The following is an 18,202-nucleotide window of genomic DNA, read 5'->3' as shown; positions in this document are numbered from 1 at the left end:
CAATTTGCTTTCTGTTTCCACAGGGGAGCTGCTCAGTCCTTCCTAATTGTCTTCTCTATGTGTTGTCCCCTTTGCCCTTGTATCCATCACTGAAGGTGGAGGAAGGAGGCTGATGTCTCCAGATGTCCTTACCCTCACATCAGGAGCTGTCAGGGTGCAGCGAGGCTCTGGCAGACTGGTTATTCCAGGAATGAAATTTTGGAGAGGTCAAGCTGTGGGCACCAGGGCCTGGGTAACTGTGGGATCATTCAGGGTACTTACTTGTAAGCAAAAAAGCCTGACTCTGAAAAAAAAAAAAAAAAAGCCTGACTCTGGCTGGGTGAAGTAGAAAAGGAATTTATTTAAGGGGTATTGGGTGGTGGAGAAGGCTTGGCAACAACCCATCCAGGACCAATCAAGCTGCAGAATAGATCTAGCGAGGCCCTCAGTGCCGGCCCTGCCACCAACATTTATGATAACACTGTGTCGGTGACAGCCCTGACCCAGGACAGTGGATGCTACCACACTGCCCCTGTGCCCTAGGAAGTGCTCTTGCAGTGTGTCTAAGAGTGTTCTGCATGGCCCTGGATTCTCTGAAGCAACGGCTCCTCATTTAAAACCCAGGGCTGGCCCATCTGGCTGGGGGACTCCAGGTCACACACCAATGTGTTCTGTAGGGGTGGTTAGACAAGCAAGCATTTGACATCTCAGCTTCTGCAGTGGGCTGAGAGCTAGGCGGCAAAAACCCACTGACCTGTATCCACTACACACAGGGCCTGTCTCCCCTTTTTACCATATCCAAGGACCCCAAGACTCCAAATCAGCTACTTGATCAGAAGTCCTAAACCCTGCTCAACTCTAAGCTGGGGCCTTCTCTCTTAAATTATTTCACCCACAAGGCAAAACAGGTCATCATTGGTGGGGAAGGACCCTTCTTCTTCTTGCCCAGCCTGCACTGGGACACAGGGACCTTCCTGGGCGATCCAGGAGAAAAGTTTGTTGTGTGGTGTTGCACGTTGGGCCCAGAAACAATTCACACAGGCACAGGGGTGGTTTTCAAACAATTTATGGGCTTTGGGCTTAAAAGTGTTTTCTAATCCCTGTAGAGACCAGATTGCAAAAATGGATGTTCCTCCAACCCTGTTAGCATCTGGCTTGGTCATGACGCTCTCTTGCTAGTGTTCTCTGGTCATTCTCGTTTTAGAAATTGACTGCTCCCCACAAAGTAGTTGGTGGTCACACACTCCTGGGGCAGAAATCTGCAGAGGAGTTTCTGGCTTGGAAAATCCAAAGACGTGGCTCCTTGAGCTGCCTGGTGGCCCTGGCTCGTGGCAGGCCCGTCCTGTGGTGCCTTCCGTGAAAGTGCAATGTTAAGAGACTTCTGTAAGACACTTGGGGCGGCTTCTGTCCACAGGGAGAAGCCCCCTTCCTTGAAGACTGTGACCTCCAACAAATCTGAAACACTGTCTCTAAGACCAGACAATAGACAGCCTCCTCCCGGTACATACCAAGAGGGTAGGCTCACTGCAGGGACCCCCCCTCCCAGGACAGCAAGGAGTAGCTCCCTGCTTGGAAAAGCTCCATATGGCCAATATTTTACCAGAACCCAGCCAAGGCAAGCTCAGTCCCCAGGGCCCAGAGCCTGGCAGCAGATCCATTCCCTCTGCAAACATCTGGTGCGTGCACCACGCTAAGGTCGGGATGCGGAGCCATCTTTTGCTGGGAAGGTCCCTCTCCTTCACCTCCCTAATCACTTTCTCAGGGTTTAAGCTTCAGCCTCTACTCCCTCACCTGCCTGTTGATAGTCACGAAACGAGCAGTCGTTTCCCCCAGGGAACTGAGCCTATCTGTAGAGCCTATCTGTCTTTTATTCTTGAAAAGGGAAAAAAAGGCAGGGTGGTGGTGAGGGATAAACTCTGACGTCATGCGCTTGCGTACGACAGAGGGGTGGGAGGCCATCTGGAGCAGGTGCTGGCAGGGCCCCTGGGAAAGGAGAAGCAGGGCAGCTGGCTCATCAGGTGGGAGTGTCCTGGGGTCAAAGACCTCATGGCACGACGAAGTTAAGGTTTTCTGGAATTTCTGTCCCGGGAAGGACGGATGATGCTTCCTTGGCCTCTGGCTCCTCTCCTAAAGCCAGGCCCGACAGGTGCAGGACTCCTGGAAGAGGTACCAAGCTCAAGGAGACCTGGCCAGGCTGTGCCTCTGCATCCTCCGTGGGTCCCCACCACCAACAGATCTGGGGAGTCTCAGGAGCGCTGGACCCTCCCACCTGGGAGTGTGTCTTGTGCAGTGACATTCAGATCCCTCTTCTGCCCCAGCTGCTTCCTCCTACCTTCGTCTAGGACTCAGAAACCTCTTGTCAGGCCTCCTGACTCATCTGCCCCTGTCCAGGAGGCAGGGAAGGCTTTTTCCCAAATACAGATGGTGGAACTGAAGGCTCCAAGCAGTGATGAGATTGGCGAGGGTCCCGCTGCAATTTCCCTGCCGCCCTCCATGAGATCTGCTCACCGCCTGTTCAGTGTCCTCTCTGGGAAGTTATGCAGCTGGAAAGGGGCCCCTGGGATGAAATAATTGCGGAGAAAACAGATGGACAGCAGAGCAATCCTCCCCTCGTCTGTGTGCCTGAGAATCCTCTGCAGGGCCAGGAGGGGGCGCTGTTACACAGGGAGCTTGTTTCCCTGCTCCTGGGGAGGGGAGGTGGACAATCCTGTCTTAGCCACCCCTTCCCCAGCCTCCAAAAAGGCCTTATGAGCACTTTTCTCATCTCATCGAGGCCCACTCTTACCTCCTATAGGATCCTGGTAGTGGACTGAACCTCGACTCTGCCCCAGTAGGGCCCATCAGTGGTAGGCACAAAAGTCTTACCTTGCCCTCGTGGAGGAAGGGAAAAAGAGAAGAGGGGCCCACAAGAACAGAGTCTTTTCTCTCCATGTCCTTTCAGAGGTCCAGGAGGGAAAGTCCTAGCTGTGCAACTCTCTGATGCCTGGAGTTTGGCACACCGGCCTGGCTCTGACTTCTCTCTCCCACTCCCTCTCTGTGTCCCCTGACAACTGATCACCCTCCTTCGGCCTCATCTGTCAACCTACTCCCCCAGCCTACTCTTGCCTCCTCTGGGCACTCCTACCTGAAGCCCCTCCCCCTTCTTTCCCTAGCTCTGGGCACTCATGTTTTCTTTTACTGCACTCTGCTAAGCCTGGGTGCGTTCCTCCCAGTAGCCCAAAGGGAATCACTCTGTTTTCCGTCTGGGTTTCCCTCCTCTCTCCTTTCTCTCCTCCTGCCTGCCGGGTCTCCTTTCCCAGCTCAGCACAGACTTTTCCTTCTCCAGGAAGCCTGCCCTGCTAGCCCAAGCTGGGGGAGCTGTCCTCCCTCCCTGCCATTGTCCTTTTGGGCCTACAAAGCTAGTGCCTGTTGCCTGGGTGGAGGGGTGTCTTCCCTGCCAGGATGGAACTCCACAGGCTGCACGGATGCTCAGTGAATACTTGGGGAATCAGTGGATGGATAATTGACAAACGACAAGATTCCCCACAGAACTGCCAGGCTCCTGAGGCCCAGTGGCCTTTTCTCTCTCCTTTGCCATTAGGAGGAGTTTTCACACTGAGCGTTCAATAAAGTGCCACAAACAGTTCATGTTCAGCGGCTCAGTGGGTCCAACTTTCCCAGGCCTGGCCCCTGGGGCCAGAGCAGGAAGGAGCAAACCTCATGAGCGGAAAGCAGGGAGAAGTGCCCTGGGCCCCCAGTCTAGGCCTAGGGGAGAGAGAGAGCCTTCTCTGCAGCTTCCTGGGCAAAGAAACCAAGGAAGAGTTGAAACCTTCAGTTGCCAAGGCGGTCATGCGCTGGTTCTCTCCTTCCCTGAAGGTCCCTCCAGCATCATCCTCCCACTTCTACCCATCCCACCTCCCAAGCCCAGGCTAAGCAGGAACTGCTCCATGGTCTGCCCCAGGGAAGCCTCATGCCGCAGTTAACTCTTCCAGGATCTGATCTGCCCCAAATGACCACAGGCCAGTGGTCAGAAGTGAGGGCTCACCAGAAGATTCCTCTTCCAAAGAGGGGAGGTAGATTCCCGGGTGTTGGTTCTGTCCACACTGGGTCGGGGTCAGTTTATTGTATTTAGTCGCAAAGCTCAAAGAGAGAGGAGACCTAGATGGTTACCCAGCTGTCACCAAGAAGACAGGAAGAACCAGCCTACGGATATTCGGACAGAAGGAGGTGCCCATGGGACACTGGAAGCTCCCAACCTGTCCTCAGTAAGGGGTTTCAGAGGATGTACCTCTTGCCCCCTGGAAACCAGTCCAGTGCCTGGCTCAAGAATCAATCTGGGGCTTCCCTGGTAGCACAGTGGTTGAGAATCCGCCTACCAGTGCAGGAGACACGGGTTCGACCCCTGGTCCGGGAGTATCCCACATGCTGCGGAGCAACTAAGCCCCTGCGCCACAACTACTGAGCCTGCGCTCTAGAGCCCGTGAGCCACAAGTACTGAAGCCCGTGTGCCACAACTACTGAAGCCCGCTCGCTCTAAGGACCGTGCTCTGCAACGAGAGAAGCCATCGCAATGAGAAGGCTGCACACCGCAACAAAGAGTAGCCCCCAGTCACCACAACTAGAGAAAGCCCGTGGGCAGCAGCGAAGACCCAACACAGCCATAAATAAATAAATAAATTTATTTATTTATTTAAAAAAAAATCAATCTGCCTGGCTCCTTAAATCTGTATAAACAAAGCAAGTCTCAAAGAAGTTCCAGATTGGTAACATTCCTCTCCGTCCAGTAGACAAAGAGGAGACGGGACTTCCATCGTCCACCTGGAGCTCCCTCCCTCTTTCCCTTCTTATACCTCTTCCTTTCTCCTCAAATGAAAGAGTGGTGCCCCTCTATGGGTGTTACCATGTGAAGGCAATCAGGCTGGCTGCCCGGAGGTGATGAGTCAACTCACCAGGATACAACGGATGCCCTGCTGATGTCTGGATCATCTTGGAGTTCAGGAAATTCTGCTACCCCAAACTCAGGCCTCTGGTGTAGGTTATTTCCTAAACAAAGGGACCTGCACTTTCCCGCGCAGAATGCCAGGGTGGGGAAGAGAAAGCAGATGGTTTGGCATTGCCTCCCGGCTCTGGGCTCAGGCTTTGCTGTGGGATCCACCGCATGACACTTGGTTCTCCCGGCCCCTCTTGATTCCTGTGGCGTTCCCGCGGGGGGGCGCAGCTTCCTTTCCTCGCAAAAGGTCGTCCAGGTGCCTCCAGCCCTCAGGATAGTCTTGGTGCTTGGGGTCCGCAAGCACTCCCCTACCCTCCGCTGTCCAGCCGAGTCCCCTGCTCCGGAGGCAGTGGAGTCATAGATTCCTGCATCTCACTCAAGTCTTACGGTTTTCTGCCTCCGCGGCCCATCCCGAAGGACTCCTCAGAACCCGAGGGACCGAGACGCCCTGCCCAAGGAGAGCAAGTCGTGAGCAGCAGCGATACTTGGGCGTGTTCCGACAACTATGGTAGGGACCACTCTGAGGCAGAAAACGCGAAGGCGACCACCTGTTATGGCTCACAGAAACCAGACTGGGCTCGGGGCTGGGTAAAGCTCCCTCCCCAGACTGTGCAGGTGCACAGGCCACTGGAGGGACAGCCACACGCTGCGGATCCTCGAGTGGGTGCAGTCGAGGTCAGGCGCGCACCCGTCGGTGCAGAAGGAAGCCATCTGGCGGGTCAGACCCGGGGACGTTCTGTAGGGCCGGCCCGGGCTGAGGGCGCACTTAGAGCCACAGCGGCGGGCCCAAGATGCTGCCGCACACACGCATGAACCCTCGCATCTCGTTCGCGTTTCGCTCCCAAACACACCCGCAGGCGAAAAGCTCGCACTGTCCGGTGAAGGACTTGCGCTCTCCCCTGCGGCCCCGGGCAAACCCCGCTCTCTCTGTGCCTACCCCCCGGACCTCTGGCCCCATCCTCTACCTCCCCAAGCTAAAGGCGTCGGTGCGATCTGAATTACTGTCCCGGCGAGCAGGTGAAAGGTGGAGCCGCAGCGCCAGGCCTCGCGCCTGTCAGGTGCCCCGGGAAAAGATTGGCAACAAGGCAGATCTGCGTGGATTTCGGGCTGTGCCAACTTTCTGGCTGTGTGACTTTGGGCAAGTTACTTAATTCCTCTGAGCCTATCTTTGCACTTGCAAAGAGGGAAACTGATCCTTTCCAGGAAGAGCGTGTGTGCTGAGGTCCAACCTTGTGCGCAGGGCAGCGGGCGCACAAACGCTTGGCATGCCAGAGCGCGCTCCCTGCAATTCGAGTTCCCTTGTGCGCGCCGCTTTGCAGTTTGGAGCGCAGTCGGGAGAGAGCCCGCCGAGCCGCGGGATCCCTCCGGGGTGGGATGAGGCGGGGGGGGCAGAGGGGGAGCCCCCGCGGACCCCTCCCGGCCCTCGGCGCGAGTGCCATTGGCCCGGGCGGCCCTGTGGGCGGGAGGATGACATCAGCGGCAGGTTGGATTATAAAGGCGCGAGCGGAGCCGCGGGCTCAGAGCGCACCCAGCCGGCGCTGCGCAGCACTGGGACCCGGACCCGCACCCGCGTCGCAGCCCGGCCAGCCTGCTCCGCGCTCGCCTGCCCGTCTGCCCGTCTGCCCGCCGGCCCCGCGCACCCTTGCTGCCGCCGGTCTGCGCCCAGCCACCCCACGGGCACCATGCACCTCTCCCAGCTGCTGGCCTGCGCCCTGCTGCTCGCGCTACTCTCGCTCCGGCCCTCCGAAGCCAAGCCCGGGGCGCCGCCGAAGGTGGGTGCTGTCGCAGGGACGTCGGAACTGTGAGGGGCGGTGGTAGGGCTAGGGGGTCTAGGAGGGTGTGGCCCGCCGGAGGGAGCAGAGGGGGCGGGAAGGCGGCTCTCTCCCTCCCCTGAGACGTGCGCGGGTGAGAGCTGGGGAGCCCTCGAAGCCCGGACTCGGGAGAGCATCGACAAATGCGCAGCCTCTGCCTCAGTGTGGTCAGCCCGGCAAGGGGCAAAGGAGAGGAGGGCAAGGGGCTCCCCGAAGGAGCGGACATCGGCGGCCGCGTGGCAGGTGGATGCAGGGCCGAGCCGTCCGGCACCTCTGGGGGCGCGCTCAGGACTCGAAAGGACAAACCGCGCTGGCCGGAGTGTCGGGCTGGAGCATCAGCGGCCCCGCAAAGTCCCCCGCGCTGCCGCGGTGCGTCCCTTCACCTGCCCGTTCTTTCTTCCTGACAGGTCCCGCGCACTCCGCCAGGGGAGGAGGTGGCCGAGCCCCAGGCTGCGGGAGGAGGTCAGAAGAAGGGCGACAAGACTCCCGGGGGCGGTGGCGCCAATCTCAAGGGCGACCGGTCGCGACTGCTCCGGGACCTGCGCGTGGACACCAAGTCTCGGGCGGCGTGGGCCCGTCTTCTGCAAGAGCACCCCAACGCGCGGAAATACAAGGGAGGCAACAAGAAGGGTTTGTCCAAGGGCTGCTTCGGCCTCAAGCTGGACAGGATCGGCTCCATGAGCGGCCTGGGATGTTAGTGCGGCGACCCCTGGCGGCGGTGAGTACTACCAACCCCGGCCGCCGGGAGCTCTTGCACACCCAGCTTCCCGTGAAGCCCCCCAGAACCAAGCCTGCACCCCCTCCCGCAGGCCGGCTCCTCTCTGATCCCCTGGACCTTTCCGCCTCCCAGCCAGACCATCTGGGCACAAGATTGAGTGTGTGTGCTAGACATTTTTCCCCATCACCATTTATCATCCCATTTTACAGATGGAGAAAGTGAGGGATAAAGTGGTCAGGGAACTTTGGCAAGGTCAGAAATGGCTCAGCATGGATGGACCCACCTGGCTCCCTCTGGAGAAACAGAGACAGCTCGGGGGGGGGGGTGTGGTCCCACCCACCCCAGGGCCATAAGGCAACCAGCAACACTGACCCCAGTTCTCCAACTGGGGGAATTGAGGGCTGATCCTGGGTTGGTGGGAGCAGAGGAGGAAAGGCATACATACGAGTCAAGGGTAAGTTGATCTGCTAGCCACTGCATCATGGTGCTGGGCAGTAAACAGCCCAGTGGTCAGGACAGCTCCCTGGGTCTGTTGTCTCTGTGATGGGACAGACTTGGAGCGAGACCTGCCCCCTCAAGGTAGGGAGAATAGCCATTTGTTAGCATCACCAGGGAGCATTTCTGCCCCAGAGCATTCTGATTCTTGTCCCTTCTCTAAACCATGGCCGTGGGCAAACTGGTCTGTCCAGGGTCCTGACGCTGCAGCAATCGTGTGACTTCAGGATCGAACCTCAGTGTTTGTGGCACTATTTTAGGGCAAGGAAAAAGAAACTAAAATAATCTAGTTTTTTGCCCCAACCTGAAACTCAACATGTCCCAAACTGAGCCCCACCCCCCTTCTCCTGCCCCCCCCCCCCCACCATGCCTAGGCTCCATACCTGGGTTTCTGGTATGGCCTCCTCCGCCTCCACCAGGCTGGAAACCCCTGTGCTACCTTCAGCCCCGGCCGGGTGCTGCACCCCTGGCAAGGTACAGCGGCAAATGTCCTTCCCTCCTCTCTCCACTCCCCTCCATTCCTGCTGCCCATCAGTATCATGGAGAAACAACATCCCAACCTCTGGAACTGACATTCGAGTGATTTCGAACCCGACCTCCTGGTGTCCAGCCTTGCCTGCAGCCAGCTGCTGTCATTCCCTGTCCCACAGTCTTTCTGTCCCACTGCAGGCCAAGCTGTGTTCTCTCATCCCAGAAGCCTTATCAATGTCTACACTGTCTTCCCCCAAAGGACAAGCGCGCCCATCTTTGAAGGTCTCCAGTGCAATGCCTGAGCCTTTTTTACTACACAGAAAACTTTTTCACCTGAGCTAGGGTTGTTGGTGAACCTGTTTACCTCCCCAAATTAACTCATGAGCAACTTAAGGGCCGGACACTAGCCTAAGATGAACTGGGGCCTGCAGGATGCCCAAAGGAGCTCTTTAAAATGTCTGTCAATGACCCGGAAAACCTGCCCCACCCAGCTTAGGAGCACTCCTCGCCCGCCTGCCCTAGCATTTAGCTGGTGTCCTTCCTCTCTGCAGCCAGACTTGGCCAGGCTGTGTGCTCCTCCTGCAGGGGCTTCGCTTGTCTGAGATCTTGACTTGTCATGATTCTGGCACTGGTGGACCAGCCTTTAGAAGCTACCGTTGTGATGGGTTTGTTCTGTTCTCTCCTGTCTCAACAATGAAGAGACGGAGGAGCCACAGGCGTCCAATTTTCAATTTGTGAATTAAGCACCAAGTTCAAACTTCAGAATCCAAACAGAGGCTGTTCTATGAGTCAGCAGGAGATAAGGTCCTAGAAAGTGCCTGGCATGCACGTCCCCATAGACCCCTTGTTCTTAGATGAGGCTGTCTGTGGGTACCAGGTATTCGTGGAGAGAGGTACTCCACAGGTGGAATCCAGGTTGCTAATGCTTCTTGACCCCTTTGACCAGGGAAGCTTGTCAACCTCCTGGAAGTTCTCTTTTAGCTGAATGCCCACCTCCACCACCTTTAACCTTCTCAACCCCACCTTCACCCCCAGCCCCATGAGAAGGCAGAGCATCCTTCCTGTTGCCTGCAACCTCCTAGTGGAGATGCCCAGGGTATCTCACTGTCTGGGCTTAAAAGAGAAAGGCAGCTTAGGGTTTTCCCATTAATGAAAGCTCTTCTGAGGCTGTGGCCATTTGTCTACACAGGAGTTGACTTTGGCTCTAACCAGCCGCCATAATGACTGTCGCTGATGGTTATAGCCTTGATTATAAAATGCTAATGGCAGAGATGAGGTGTGGAGGGTGCCTGAATGAACCCGTTGCCCATGGGGCCCAGAGACATCACAGACATCTGTCCTCTGTTTAAACATGTGGGACGGCAGAGAAAGGGGTTGAGGAAGTTCATCAAGGCCTTGAGGCCCGGGGTCCCTCTGCCAGGACTGTCCTCTGGAAGGGCACCACCCTGTCTCAGGAGGAAGCCTTCCTCTGGCCCCCGAACACCCACACATCCATTGGCAGAGACTGGGTGCAGCCCTCATCAAACGACACTGCCAACTCACGAGCCAGCAAACCCAGCACGACCACTCATTTCCCCAGGGCCGGCGTGACACACCATTTCCTCTGATTCTGAAGGGGACCCTTTCTGAGGAGAAGCCAGCTGGGGAAGGAAGTGCTATTTATGGGCAGCTGTGACCCAGACACTCTGCCAATGCCCAGTGTGTGGCCCGCTGTTGAATCTTAAAGCCAGCCCTGGGAGGTGGCTATTATCCCATTTTATGGGTGAGGAAAGCGATACTCAAAGCTTTGCATGGCCATCCAGGAAGTAATATTCAGTTGGGACTTGAGTCCAGATTTCCCAAATCTTCAGATGCTTCTCTCCCCCTTCCCTCCGCCATCCCCCAGACACGTAAAGCACCTGACGGAGGGTTTGTATCGTAGCAAAAAATAGAGGTGGGTCGGGGTTGGGTGGCGGGGCTTCACTTTCCATTCCCTTTCCCTCACTGTGTCTCACGGAGAGCCAAGGACAAGGCCTGCACTTAGTCAGAGGGGGAGGAGGGCTGGCTGACTTTCTGGTTCCACCTGTGCTGGGGCAGGAAGTGCCAAGGACACAGCAGGCGATGGATGAGGGCCTGGAGAGGCCCCGAGTGGAAGGGCCCTTTTTCCTCTGCAGGAAGGCCTTCATCAGGGCCTGTAGGGCGAAGGTGGAGGCATTTTGCCTCCTGCTACAGCGGGAAAGGGAGGAAGGTTCTAGAAGTGCCCTGTAGGCTGGGCTTTCTCAGCTGAGTGTCCCTTGGCCCCTCTGTGTTTCAGGATTGGGAACTTGCTCCGTTTTGCTGAGGTCATCCTTGGTCATCAGCCTCCCAGCATCTGGAAGCACCTCCAGCGCAATGTGGCTATTACATTTCTTTTTTTTTTTTTTCCTGGTACTGGGAATACACAACACCAGCTGTTTTATTATTATTTAGGGAGGGGGGTATGACTTTATTGTTTGTTTATTTTTTAATGAAAAATAAAAAGTTATATATTATATATATTATATACACAAAACACACACACCTACACCGACGTGATGACAAGGGACAGTTTTTAAGAGACTGACAAAACCAGCTGTAAAACATTGCTGTTTGTAAATTCATGTCATGCATAAATGTATTTATGTTGTAAAGCTATTTATATTGTTTATAAAGAGATATTTATAAAAATTTTATTTATGTAACTAAATGGAAGAAGTCAATCATTGTAATGTTTTTGTCTTAACTAGTTGAAAAATGTAAAAAAAAGTCATTCCATGAACATCTTGAAAGCTGTCTTTATTTACTCATTGCACCTTTTTTTAAGAATTAGTCTGAGAAGGAGAGAGAATGCGGAAACAAGGCTTTTGCCTCTAAATAGATCTAGCAGCCCGTTCCCAATTCTGGGTTGATTTGTATCAGAATCCCCCAGGAATCTTGTTAAAAATACAGATTCCTGCCCCTATCCACCCTCAGATCTACTGAATCTGACCTCCAGGGGTAGGACTGGCCATGTGGCTTTTGTCCCAAGTGATTCTGACCAGCTTGGCCAGGTCAGGAAGCTCTGCTCAGAGCACTGGACAGCTGAGAAGTCAGATGTGGTGAATTAAATTAAAACTGAATTTAGCTGACTGAGGGCCCTCTAATTCTACTCCATCTTCTCTCTGTTATTAAAGGAAACAAATCACTGAAAACTTCCTTTCTGCTTTGGGGAGATTTAGAAGGTTTCCATATATCTTGCGGAATCTGGTCTGGTTACCTTATGAATCTCAGCTCCGGGAAGCATGGGGCGGGTCGCTTTTCCTCATAGCAAGCACCCGGCTCAGTGGGGGCCTGAGGCCAAGGATCTCAGAAAGAAAGAGAACGTATTATCAGGTTTCCTATTTGCATAGCGCAGTGTGCATTTCAAGGGGGTTGTGTGTTTTCTTTTCACCTGAAGCTGCTAACAATTACGGTTCCTACGGAGTCTTGCATGAGAAATTATGACTACTTAGAATCTCTTTTCCTGAAACCAGCAGGAAACTTAAATAATTCCGAGCTAATCTCACCCCATCCTTGGTACGTGACTCTCCTGTGCAGCTCCCCCATCTGTCTTCTGTCCCTCGTTTGGTGAAAACAAGGACTAAAAGAGCCTTTGGGGCTGGTTCCACCAGGAGAGCATGACCCCTCTCAGGGGACTGGGAGCGGAGTGGCCCCAAAGGCGTGGGGTCAGCAGGCCTAGCCGAGTATCTCCAGAGGAAGTTTGGCTCTGGTGGGAGGGGAGGTGGCCAGTGGCACCTGGGTTTTCTGCTGGCATCCGAGCCCTGACCTCTGTTCCCTCAGCAGCAGGTTCTCAGGCGGGTCAGCGGCCGACACCGTGACCTCACCTGGGTGAGGAAAGAGCTTTGAAGACATGTTCCAGCTGGGGAAGGCGCGCCCTTCCCACGCCTCAGCTTCCGCCACTGCCCCAGGGCCCTTCTCTGGGCTGAGCTCTCTAGGGTGTGGCTATCTTCCTTCTCTCAGCCCGCTTCTGTGGCTCAGAACTCAGGTGCCAGGTCAATGAGGGTGAGGGCTCGCCGGTGCCTCCGTTCACTGTGCTGTTTGCAGGCCCCGTGTCGGGGGTGCTGAGGGGCGCTGCAGGAACAGGAAGGCGGTGGGAACACTGTGGGCTTTGCCGGTGGTGAGGCAGGCACATCTTCCAAAGCCCAGGGACAAAAGGGGCGGAGAATTCTGGGATTCAGGGAGCCGCCACCAGAAGCTAAAGCTTTTCTCCGTGGACAGCATCTGGGTTGCCAGGATCCTCGGGCCCGAGCGACACATGCTCTCCTCCCAAGTAGCTCTCATCCCCGAATTAGCTGCAAACAGCATGCACTGTTGCCAGTTCAGCCTCCCGCTGGTGGAGGCCACCCCTCAACCCGTTGGCGTAGGACGTTGCTAGAAGGCAAGTCCTCCTTGACATCCAAACCTGAAGTCCTCCGACTGCTTCCTCGGCAGCAACGGGGACACGTCATCCCAGCCACGAGTTTCTGCTGGAAAGCCAGGGAAGGATCAACAGAGAGTCCATCAGTACCAGGAAAAGTTTTGAAACCTCCAGAGATTATCCGGGAGGTGGTATTGCACAAGGCTTCCAGTCCTCCGGGCTGTGTCTTGGGGCTCATCCCTCTGCACGAGCAACTCGCCTCCAGAGCTGCTGCAGCTTCTCTCACCGGGGTGAACACAGCAGCCAGGACCAGCTCAGGGGATGGGCCTCACTGGAGCCCTGGTCCTCGGGACAGGGCCGGTACCCCTGCAGTGTCAGACGGTTCACTGCGAAAGACCAACAGGGTTAGGCAGAGGCGAAGAGAGATACAGGTGCTGGAAGGCCTCAGGCCTGGGGGTGTTCCGGAGGAAGCCATTCCCTTCCCTGAAGCACTTGGTTATTGGGGAGTCAGGGTGGGGAATGGGGGAGTCTGCCTGGTTGAGGCTCCCTGGTGCTACAGCTGGTGGTATGTAGGAGCCTGGCTTGGCAGGACTGGGCCCAGGAACCCCACCTTGGGCTCCCGAACACACCTGGAGGAGAGGCCCCGTCTCTCGAGCCCATGCCAGGGAGGTACCACCCTGCCCCTACCATGGAGGTGAGGCAGAGCGTCCAGGTCCTCAGCCAGGCAGGTTCCAGGAGTCTGCCTTCCCTCCTCTGCCTGAGATATGAGAGGTCCTCCCCTGGTGCCAAACGGGCGGTCCAAAATGGGGCTGCACACAAGCGGAGGGGCCACGATATCTGGACACGGTCAGAGCCCTGCTCTTCCATAGGAAGAGCTCTTAACCCAGGCGGGTGGTAGGGGACAGACTGAGGAGCCCCAACCCCAGTTAGGGAGGGAGAAAAGTCAGGGTCCCGTCAGAAATGGGATTTGACTCAGACGTTTTACATGAAGAGGCTTAACCGAAGGAACCATCTAGAGAGGTGTGGGCCGGTGTGACAGAGGAGTTGGTGGGAAGCCTGGGATGAAGGGAGAGACTGTCCTGGGGTTGGAACCGTGCCACGGTGCAGGGTGGGATGAGGGAGAAATACCCCAACTTCTCTCCCCACCCCGCCCAGCCTCTCACTGGTGCCTCCAATTGGCTAAAGCCACCAGGAGCCAGCCAGCGGGGGAACCCGGGTCAGGTGGCCTGCAGGAGTCGCCTGCCAGGGTGGGTAGGGTGGGAGGCAAACGGAATCACAAAGTGCAAGAGGGATCTGGCTTGAGGCAGGGGTCCGGCACCTTCCTCTAGCAAGGATGAGGGAGACCTGCAGCAGGTATGGGGCTGATACCACCTCCCTGGCGGCAGCTGATTGTCCTGAACGCAGGAGACAAAAGATTGACTGAGTCCGAAGTGTGGGTACTGCGTGACTGGCGGCTCCTGTTCTAGGAGTTGCCCCACATTCACACCTTTACTGAGCTTGGCTGGAGGGTCACTGACGCTCCCTCCACACCGCCTACACCATCCACATCCCTCCCTCCATGCCCCACTGAACACTGATAATCATGATGGAAAAATGTGATTTTTTTCTATTTATCCTTATAGTTTTTCTTTTTGTTGTTATTATTCTTTATAATTGACTTACAATATTATATTCGTCCCAGGTGTACGACATAGTGATTTGATATTCTTATACATTACAAAATGATCACCACGATACGTCTAGTTACCATCTGTCATCCTACAAAATGATTACAATATCACTGACCATATTCCTTATGCTGTATATTACATCACTGTCAATTATTTACTTTATAGCTGGAAGTTTGTACCTCTTAATCTCCCTCACCTATTTCACTCATCCCCCCACACCCCTCCCCACCAGCAACCACCAGTTTGTCCTCCATATCGATGAGTCTCTTTCTGTTTGTTGCGTTTATTCGTTTATTTTTGAGATTCCACATATAAGTGAAATCATACGGTATTTATTTATCTTTATATTTTAATAGTCATATAGCTGTTATTTATTCAGTACATAAAGGTTCACTATTAATATAATATTTTATTATATAAAATGTATTTTATATTTATTATATAAAATATATTATATAAATATAATTAATATATTAGATAGGAAATGTGAGGTTATGCTGCAGTAACAAACAACCACCAAAATGCAGTGGCTTAAAATATTTATTTCCTATCTGCACGAAGTCTATTATGGAGCTGAGCGGTCCTTCAGGGCAACTCCTTACCATACAACGGCTCAGTGTTGCACCTCCAAATCAAGGAATTTTTCTTCAGTTGATGCGACATGGAAGAGAGCCTGCTGGGAGGTCAAGCAACCAGGGGCTTCTACCCAGACAGGATGCCTGAGACTTATAGTCACACTTAATTGGCCAAACCAAGTCACGTGACCATGCCCTACTTTGAGGGGCGGAGGAAGTGCAGTCCTCCCTCGTGCCCAGAAATGGCGGAGACCTGCACTTTAGCGAGCAGGAGCCAGCGCCCTACACCCATACGTAGCCACCACTTAGAGTTCCTTCGCTGTGTGCCATACACTCCCTAGGAAATTCTACTTTATCTGATGTGAACGTTATCAGCCCTACTTTATTTTTATTTGTGCTTGATATCTTTGCCCAAGCCTTGATTCTTTCCCTCTCTGGTATTTTTTTTTTTAGGTGTGTTTGTAATGTATTAGATTAAAATATATGTAATTTTAAGACGTTCTGCCTTTTAATAAGAAAACTAGATTGTTCACATTTATTGTCATTATTGCTCATGCTTGGCCCAACTTCTTTATCTGAATTTCGACTTTGTGTTTTTAAGGTTCTTTAAATTTTTTGTTCCTTTTAATTGAATTTTTTTTCTTCTGTAGACTATGGTGCTTGCTTTAATCTGTAATGATTTGGAGAGTAGACATCCTGTTTTTAATTGTTAGTGGTTCCATTTAGTTTTTCATGAAAATTATTAAACCCACATTTATATTATTACCAGAGTCAAAATCACAAACAATAACTTTGAGCTCCTTCACAAGAGAGACAAAGAATTTAGCCCATTTGCTTCGTCCCTGACCTCTTCTGCCCTTTCTGGGTCTCCATTAACATAATCTGAGGACAGTCTCCTTTACTGGACTGCTACAACTACCAAAACATCCTCACTCCAAAATACCTTCAGCTTTCTTTTTGTTCCCCCATGTCCATCAGATATTTTGACTTTCCACTCTAACGCCCTTCTCCAGACATGGCCCCACTGCACACATCTTAGTCTGGGCTGGTTTCTCTGCCCGCTGCCTCCTCTCCATGGCTGCCCGGGCCCCTCCCACGGGTGTGAGGTTTGAATTTCAGCCCCTGTGCTGGGGTGTGTGTGTGTGCGTGTGTGTGTGTCGGGCCAGTATGGGTGCTGTGCATTACACGGGGCAGCATACGTGCGCTTCCTCCCCAGAGTTTGCCAACCCTTTCATTTCACGAGCGACAGTGCAGGCACCGGCTCTGCGTTGCGTTCCCGAGAGGAACGCGCATCCTCCTCTGGCCGACGAGCCGCAGATCCGGAGCTGGAGAATGGACAGACCTGTCCTCTCTGGGGCTGGCCGGCTCTCCGAGGAATCTCTCCGAGGTCTTCTCTCGCTTTGTCTCATCTGCTGGGGGCCTTAAGGCTTTGGCTATGAGCAGGACAGAGACAGGGTTCCAGCGGTCCTAGATGTTAGATCCAAGAGGGTCAGAGAAGGCGCTTCACTCGGATGGACACCAGGGGGCGCGACAGCGCTGGGAGCATCAAGGGCTCCCCTGGGACAAAGTCAGACAAGCCTGAGGGTGCTGGCGAGAAAGGCCAGAGTGCCGCATGGAGCGTGCGTCGATGGGGGCAGATGGACCCCAGGCTTGGGTGCGCCGGCTGAGCTAGGGGACCCCGGAAAGCGCTGCGGGGCTCCCTCTCCTGGCTTACTGCTCGGGTCAGTTGGTCTGTGGACACCCGTACTGGTGTGAATTCCGGGTGTGAGCAAAGAAAGGTGAAGCAGGCGAGCTGCAGCCGCCGCCAGGTCTCAGGCAGCATGGAGAAGAACTGGGAGCTCTGGACAGCCTCCTGCGGAAGGATCTACCTCTGCACGGATCTGCCTCCTTTTCATGACTGAAAGCACCCCATCAGTAAAAACTTGGGTATAATTAGGTATCTGAACATAAAATACAAGCACGTCTGTGTTAATAAAAGTATGATAGTATTATATACACACATACTTTCTTCCCAGACCCTGGATGCACCCACACCGCCTTGTGGAGAGCACTGGCCCAAAGAGCCCTCAGCATCTTTCCATGGAAGGCCTGGGGCTGCGGGCGCTGGTGTCAGCCTCCTGCATGATCCATGACCCATGAGAGTGGAGGAAGCTGGGCCCACACTCAAAGAAACGGTTTAGATCATTTTTGAGGCTTGAAATGGGATGACATCTGGCCGGATGTTGGCCAAATGGTGACAACAATTACCTCTAGATGAGGGATTTCAGGTGTCTCTGACTTTTTATTTCTTGTACTTTTTGGTTGTACTTGCCTTGTTTGCAATGAAGAGGTATGTACACGTGTACATATGCGTGTGTATATATGTATGTACATGTATATATACACACAGGGATGTTCATAGCAGCATTATTCATAATAACCAAAAAGCGATACCAACCCAAATGTCCATCAGCTAGTGAATGGATAAAGAAAATGTGGTCTAGTCACACAACAGAATACTATTTGGCAATAAAAAGAAGCAAGGCGCTGATACACGCCAAAACATAGATGAACCTTAGGAACATTATGTGAAGTGAAAGAAGTCAGACACAAAAGTCACATACTGTATGGTTCCATGTACATGACAGGTCCAGAACATGCACATCTACGGAAGCAGAAGATAGATTCTGAGTGATTGTCTAGGGCTGGAGTGGGAGGGGGAGGGGAAATAGGGAGTGATTGCTAATGGGTATGAGATTTCTTTTTGGGGGTTAAGAAAACAGTCTAAAATTGATTGTGGTGATGGTTACACCACTCTGAATATACTGAAAACCATTGAATGTACATTTTAAATGGGTGAAGTGAGGAGTATGTGAATTATATCTCAATACATCTGTTATGTAGAAAACAATAAGGTTATTTCAAAAGGGAGAAGAATTTCAAAAACTCCGAGAAAGGAGACTCTTAGAATCAAATCAGGCTCTCAGAACCCAGCCCTGTGCTTGGCTGGACCTTCTCCAGGAGGGGCGTTTCCTAAGCTGCATGCAGTGGGGGCTGGACCAGCACCAGATGTCAGCTGACCTGGGCCCCGTTCCTGGCACCATCCCCTCCAGCTGGGAGGCTTGGGCAAATGAAGCCTCAG

At 53.7% G+C, this 18,202-nt stretch overlaps 1 protein-coding gene across 1 annotated transcript; it reads left to right on the top strand.

Annotated features, from left to right (window-relative positions):
• Nucleotides 1–6,403: 6,403 nt before the first annotated feature.
• Nucleotides 6,404–11,050, top strand: NPPC (natriuretic peptide C). Its single transcript, XM_079924210.1, has 3 exons — nucleotides 6,404–6,720; nucleotides 7,167–7,477; nucleotides 10,737–11,050. The coding sequence occupies exons 1-2, from the start codon at nucleotides 6,631–6,633 to the stop codon at nucleotides 7,455–7,457; spliced, it is 381 nt and encodes a 126-aa protein (XP_079780336.1). The 5' UTR covers nucleotides 6,404–6,630; the 3' UTR covers nucleotides 7,458–7,477; nucleotides 10,737–11,050.
• The last annotated feature ends 7,152 nt before the right edge of the window (nucleotides 11,051–18,202 follow it).

The sequence above is a fragment of the Stenella coeruleoalba genome, assembly GCF_951394435.1.
Source record: "Stenella coeruleoalba genome assembly, chromosome: 6".
Taxonomy (NCBI): Eukaryota; Metazoa; Chordata; class Mammalia; order Artiodactyla; family Delphinidae; genus Stenella; species Stenella coeruleoalba.
Note: the sequence above shows the minus strand (reverse complement) of the source record. Positions and strands in the feature narration are given on the sequence as shown.

Bases quoted from the DNA above. Each gene is read 5' to 3' on its own strand.
- NPPC (XM_079924210.1), top strand. From the start codon at position 6,631: ATGCACCTCTCCCAGCTGCTGGCCTGCGCCCTGCTGCTCGCGCTACTC. The intron at 6,721-7,166 runs GTGGGTGCTGTC...TCTTCCTGACAG, and splicing joins AGCCCGGGGCGCCGCCGAAG to GTCCCGCGCACTCCGCCAGG.